This window comes from Brassica oleracea, chromosome C9 (assembly GCF_000695525.1).
Source record: "Brassica oleracea var. oleracea cultivar TO1000 chromosome C9, BOL, whole genome shotgun sequence".
NCBI lineage: Eukaryota > Viridiplantae > Streptophyta > Magnoliopsida > Brassicales > Brassicaceae > Brassica > Brassica oleracea.
In genome coordinates, this window is record NC_027756.1 from 49,840,703 (window position 1) to 49,847,523 (window position 6,821).

General features: G+C 35.5%; 2 protein-coding genes across 2 annotated transcripts in view; both read right to left on the minus strand.

The window, feature by feature from the left end:
* Positions 1–218: 218 nt before the first annotated feature.
* Positions 219–2,562, minus strand: LOC106315263. Its single transcript, XM_013753007.1, has 4 exons — positions 2,087–2,562; positions 1,330–1,642; positions 434–964; positions 219–314 (listed from the first exon to the last, which is right to left on the minus strand). The coding sequence occupies exons 1-4, from the start codon at positions 2,560–2,562 to the stop codon at positions 219–221; spliced, it is 1,416 nt and encodes a 471-aa protein (XP_013608461.1).
* Positions 2,563–4,234: 1,672 nt separating this feature from the next.
* The window catches only part of LOC106317227, an 8,723-nt gene continuing 6,136 nt past the window's right edge, over positions 4,235–6,821 (minus strand). Inside the window, exons 3-4 of the mRNA XM_013755078.1 lie at positions 4,435–4,968; positions 4,235–4,341 (exon numbers count right to left, since the gene is read on the minus strand). Coding sequence (XP_013610532.1) covers positions 4,246–4,341; positions 4,435–4,968 — 630 coding nt within the window. The 3' untranslated portion in view covers positions 4,235–4,245. The remainder of the gene's footprint in view (positions 4,342–4,434; positions 4,969–6,821) is intronic.

Below are 6,821 nucleotides of genomic sequence, written 5' to 3' on the forward strand. Positions count from 1 at the left end.
TGTATCTTCCTATACAGAATATAATATCATTACAATGTTTTTTTTTTTGAGAGAATATATCATTACAATGTTGACACATACATAGTATTACTTTTTGACCTTTTAAATTTGTGTCCTTTTCAATAATAATAAAAAAAGCTTAGGAACTAAATGTAATCAGATAAAAGATTGAAAACTACAAATATAACCAAATATTTATTCGTGCTTTCCGTTTTTCATTAGGAGATGATTTCGTGTCTCCTACAATCTCGAAGCCTTATGTTTGCAACATCTGCACCTTCATATCCCACGTCGCAACATTCCACTTTTCTCCCCTATAAACAGAACAACGAAAACATCCTAATAATATTAAAACACCGCTTATAGTGAAAAATTATTGTAATTAACAGCAAAATGAACAGTTTCAAAAAAAAAAACAGCAAAATGAACAAACCGGTTTGGGAGTTTTGGGAGAGAAGACACGGATAGAAGCAAGAGGATCCGCCGAAGTATTACCAAAGAAGGAGCAAGAAGTCATGTTTCTAGGAAACTTCCTTGTATAGGAAGTAACAACTCCATCGTTCCCTTGTTCAATCGAATCGAAGAAGAACCAGTGAGGAGCTTCACATGGATTTCTAGACACCGGTCTCGTGTTAAACATGTATAAAGGAGGCCGTCCTCCAAGCCAAGGACGGAATGTCTCTATAGGACGCTTCAAGTAGCTGCGTGGGAATATCTTCTCATAGATATGAACAGAATATCCCCACGAGACCGAGAAGGTCCAGCTAGTGGCTCTGACGTGGCAGATCGACTGTTGTACCATCCGTGTTTGGTCAACGTTGGCCGCTTTCATGATGTGACGTACTGAGCCAGGATGGTCCATGCTCGGGAAAATTGGTTCGAGGGATCCGAAGTGGTGGAAGCTGACAAGAGGAGCCGTTGGATGGGACGAGAGGAAGCCTGATAAGTCACCGCGTAGATCCAGCTGTGGCATGTTAACCAAACAATATGTGATAAAATTTTGTAATGCATGGTACTCTTCTTTATATCATCCAAATTTATTGGATCCATACATTTGCGAAACTTCAATATTTATCAAGATAATTGCATGGTAGAAAAAAGCACTTTTCTTCTAAACCCTAATCCCAAATTACAGTGGCTTTAATTTGAGTAACCATCTAATCGTGCTAATAGTATTTTGTTATGGGTTGGTAATTTTCTGAATGAATACAATTAGTTAAATAATTCATCCAATATTTTGTAGAATGAACTATTATATATATAGAATATATATGGACGTTAAAAAGGAATATTCATGAAAAAGATAATATATATAGTTGAAAGACATACCTGGTGAAATCCTTTATCGAGGCTAAGATCAACGCCCAAATCAGCCAAACACATACTCTGTAAATGATCCACTCCCCAAATGTAATAGTATCTCTCAATACAATTATCCAATTCTTCCACTAAAGCCTCCACTAGAGGATAACTTAGAGCATATCCTCCTCCTCCGAACGCCATGTCAAACGAGAAGTAAAAATTTGACTTTATCGTCTCCGAGAACATTCCTATGTAATGTTTTTCCTTGTGATCATATTTTGACAACACATCCACCATGTTGTCTACGAAGAAAACACTGTCATCATCACCCGTCACATACCTATTTGTATTGGACAAGATTAGGTTAGATCACAAATTTAGATATAATATCATACATTAACATATATTTTTGCTCCTTCGAAACCAAAAAGAATGTAAGAGTCTAAAGAAATTTGTCAAAAGTCATCCAAACAACAAATTTACAAAATATTTAGGTATACTGAGAAGAGGTAAATGATAAAGTGAGATGTTAAAAAAAGTTTCAAATTTACTGAATACTTGTTGGAAAACTTAATCTTAATTCGGTAACATTTATAATACAATAATCTCAAGATTAATATTTATTTAAATCGAAAACAACATTTTTATAAGTGTTAGTATTAATATCATATAAAGTATAATTACTCATTTACATATATATTCAATTCTATAAATTACAAATAAATTACATAGAAACATATATCTCGATTTAATAAGATGATTAGTGAACTAGTATATATCATACCATCTCACATCCTGGTCTTGTTTAAGCCTGTAGTTCTCGAGAATGGACCTATAAATCCGAGTGTGGATTCGGTTTCTAAGCTTCGGGTAAATCTTCAGCTTCTTGAGGTCTTCGTTGACTTTTAACGGCGGCAAGTCCCGAGACCAAGGCTGGAACTCTTCCGACGGCTCCACGTCAAAGAAGATATTACCGCGTGTCACGTTTGGTCTCCACCATGATTCTACGTAAACTTTTCGATCCCTCCACGTACGTGAGCCCCCGACCAGAACGAACATCAAATGGCTCAAGTTTGTGGCCGTCTCTTTAGGCTGCAACTCTTGATATTTTATGGTGAAAATGTTACTGTCGAAAGATTGTGAATTGATATAAGTTTGGTTGAAGAGGACGAGCACGAAGAAGACCACTGCCACGCCCACGCCTACGATCACGCGATATTTGCGTAAGACTTTTGTGTGGTAACTTGGAGGCGACGACATTACATTATACATAGATAGTAACATGGAGAGTTCAGATGGAGAAAGATGATGAATAATATTTGAAGGTTAACAAGGGAGGCTTTGGAGTCTTTAGTTTGAAAACCATAGAAATGATATTTATACTTTTTAACCCAATAAACAGTACTGTTCAAATCCATACTAACTAATTAATCCTATGTTTCATAAAATTTCAGACATTTTTGCCATTAAAACATCTACAATATTATGGAATATCACTACTAGACCACAATCATTTAATTATATATTTGGACCGGTAACTTTAGAATGATGATTTTAATTTACAGTTTTTTTGGCCATATGCTCTGACTGGCAGGTTTCCGTCACAAGTCAATGTAACGATGTATTAGAGACGTAGTTAATTAGTCTTCTCTTTTTTGACAGCAATTAATTAGTCTTCTTTATTTGTCAATCATTTAAAACAATCTTGATTAACTGTAAAAGAGATATTAGAGGAACTTAGGCCATGATTATCCCTAAGAAACCCAATGGATTTCTTAGTTTAAAAAAAAAAAAAAAAAAAAAAAATTAAAAACAAACCAATCGTGGGCCGCCACGTGTCAGTGGGGCCCGCGAACAATGTAAGAAACTCACTAAGATCGGTTCTTAATTAGTAGTTTTTGTAACCGATCCTTAAGGGTTTTGTGGGGACCCACACACTAAGAAACCCACTAAAGACCCCGGATAATCATGCTCTTACTATAAATATATAAGAACTCTTGAACAAACAAAATTGATTGGTTAAGAAAATGACTTATTTACACATAAATTATGGTCTCTAGGTACAATCCAAACACACACACACACACATATATATATGAATAATGTAGGCCTGGTATAATTTATAATATCTTCTATAAAAACACTATTATCACATTTTAAATTTTCATCTTCATAATTCACATATTAATTTTTTTTTAAATTCACTTTGGCTATTTTTTTTTAAACGTTTAACCATGACATATGCAAAACTCACATATGCGACAGTATAAAATTCACGATGAAACAAGGAATCCGTAATTCAGATTTTGTAAAACTTGATAAAAAACAATGTATGTAGTTTGGGTTTTTGATGTTTTTGTCAGTGAACTGTATAATGCAAGAAATCAGACAAGGCTAGTATACAATGTATAGATGGTTATTTGAAACACATAGAGGATTAAATATAACTTAATTATCCCGCAGTTCTTTTCCGAGATTATGAACATAATATCTTGTCCATTTTGTCGAATATCTTGGTTGATAAGACCTCTTGTCAGAGCTTTACACACCTCTGATGAATTAGTAGCACATGAGAAGTAGATAGGGTTTCAAAATTCGTTAGCTCTTGACATAATAAGCAAGATAAGTTTTTTTTCTTTCTCTTTTTCATTTATTTGCTTTTGTCTTCTTTAGCAAAATTCAAACAAACGATCATATAGAAAAACTACATGTTTTACTAGATATGCGACAAAGAAGTCTTTGAAAATAAGTAGACAAGTTCTTAAAGGTGGATGAATAATCAATCCTTTGTAAAAAAATTATCTTCCAATATAGAATACAATATTATTACAATGTTTACTTCTTTACTTTTTAAATTTGTATTTTTTTTTTTAAACTTAGTTGCTAAATGTGCAAACTGACTTAGAATTTGATCAGATAAAAGATTGTGCCCTCCGTTTTTCATTAGGCGATGATTTCGTGTCTCCTACAATCTCGAAGTCTCATGTATGCAACATTTGCACCTTCATATTCCACGTCGCAACATTCTACTTTTCTCCCCTATAAACAGAACATTGAAAGCATCCTTATAATATTAAAAACCGCTTATGGTGAAAAAAAAAAATATGTTAATTAACAGCAAAATAAACGAACCGGTTTGGGAGTTTTGGAAGAGAAGACACGGATTGTAGTAAGAGGATCCGCAGAAGTATTACCAGAGAAGGAGCAAGAAGTCATGTTTCTAGGAAACTTCCTTTTGTAAGAAGTAACAACTCCTTCCTTCTCTTGTTCAATCGAAACAAAGAAGAACCAGTGAGGAGCTTCACATGGATCTCGAGAAACTGGTCTCGTGTTAAACATGTAAAAAGGAGGCCGTCCTCCGTGCCACCAAGGACGGAATGTCTCGATGGGAAGCTTCAAGTAGCTCCGTGGGAATATCTTCTCATAGATATGAACAGAGTATCCCCACGAGACCGAAAAGGTCCAGTTATTTGCTCTGACGTGGCATATCGACTGTTGTAGCATCCGTGATTGGTCCACGTTGGCTGCTTTCATGATATGATTGACTGAACCTGGACGGTCCATGCCAGGGAAAAGTGGTGTGACAGTTTCGAAGTGGTGGAGGCTGACAAGAGGAGCCGTTGGTTGGGACGAGAGGAAGCCTGATATGTCACCGTATAGATCCATCTGTTGCATGTAAACAAAATACTTATTGTTAAGTTCCATGAACATGTGGCCGATAAGTCACCGCGCAGATCCAGCTGTTGCATGTCAACCAGATACTTAATGTGTAATACAATTTCTTTAAATCATTCAAAATTTATTGGATTCATTCGGAAACTTTATTGTGTGAATGTGTGATACATTTCGATGCTTCAATACTTATCAAGATAACAGCATGGTTTTTTTTTTTTTGAACACATTCTCATTAAATTCCAACCATAAAAGTTAGGTGGTTGGCATAAATGTCTCAACCAAACATAATGCTTCTTTAGCTAAAGAGTCACAAACAACATTTTGAGTTCTCGGGATCCAATTGAAGGAGCATGATGGAGAAACTGAGGAGCTCAGCTTCCTTATGTCAGAGAGGACTCCATGCAGTTCAGATATTGCCTCATTTCTCTTGATGGCATTGATCAGTTGGGCGGAGTCCGATTCAAACCGGATGGATGCGAAACCTTTGTTCCTGCAGAAGAGTACCGCTTCACGTAAAGCAAGGCTTTCTTCCATTAGTGGGGAAGCTACATGTCCAATAGATTGCTTCATTCGGAGGATGGTCGATGTCGTCTGCATTGTCCATGCCAGTCCCGCTTTTCTATCTTCTTGCCGCCATGCCGCATCTGAGCGGATCACTACATCAGTTGTCTGGACATCCTCGTGCGCTTGGGGGGTTCGTGGAGAAGAGTCCTTCTCGATCTTTTGCAATTGGTCCCATTCTTTGGCCGCTTTGATTGCTGTAGATAGGGCTTCCGCCGGCGATGCCGAGCTTCCATTAAAAACGAACCTATTGTGTTCTTTCCATAGTATCCAGAGTATCCATGGAACTAAAGGGCTTGTAACCAGTCCCGTTGGTGGCAGGCAAGGTCTCAGACAGAGTACATTCCAAGCATTTTCTAAATCTACTATTCCTCTAACATCAATTCCTAAAACTAAGGGGGCATCATGCCATACCTGCTGTGCAAAGGGGCATTGAAAGAGCAGATGAATAATAGATTCAGATGTTCCACATCTTTTGCATTGAGGATCCACATCAATATGTCGTTCGACCAGCCTCTCTCCCACCGGTAGTGCTCTCTTGAGTGTTTTCCACGCAAAGGTCTTGACCTTTGGTGCTACTTTGAGGTTCCACACATTTTGATACCATCTGTTGTGGCCGCCCACACCTACTGCCTCCGCATTTTCCTCCTGAGCTGATGCGAAGTAGTAACCGGATTTAGTAGAATAGGTGCCTGACTTCGTGCCCAGCCATACTAGCTTATCTGGTGAATTTGATATGCTTGGTTTTATAGAGAGGATCTCCTGTTCATACTGTGGGAGAATTAGTCTAATCTTCTCGATGTCCCATTCACCATCCATGCTTACGCGCAATTTTATTTTTTGTAAAAATTATTACATAATTTATGAATATTAATCATTTTAAAAGGTGAATGATATTTTAATCACTTTAAACGGTGAATAATATTTTATTTATTTATCTTAATGAAAGTATTTTTCAAAATATATTGGTTTACCAATTCAACATAATTTTAATATCTTTGCACAAAAAACATAATTTTAATATGTAATTCATTAATTACTTCTATTTTAATATAATGTAGAATATACTTATAAAATTTATAAAATTAGCATATAATTTCATTATTTTGTTTATAATAAAAATTTAATTAAAATTAATTTATAATAATATTATACTACTAGTTTCGAAATTAATCAGTGCATTAATTAAAAGAATATTTAAATTTTAAAAAAGATTTTTTTTAGATTTTTTCTCAACAGATTTTGTTATTTCTAAAACTAAAATTTAAATTTATAGTTAAAAT

Bases quoted from the DNA above. Each gene is read 5' to 3' on its own strand.
- LOC106315263 (XM_013753007.1), bottom strand. From the start codon at position 2,562: ATGTCGTCGCCTCCAAGTTACCACACAAAAGTCTTACGCAAATATCGC. The intron at 965-1,329 runs GTATGTCTTTCA...AACATGCCACAG, and splicing joins TCGATAAAGGATTTCACCAG to CTGGATCTACGCGGTGACTT. The intron at 315-433 runs GTTTGTTCATTT...TTCTGTTTATAG, and splicing joins CTCCCAAAACTCCCAAACCG to GGGAGAAAAGTGGAATGTTG.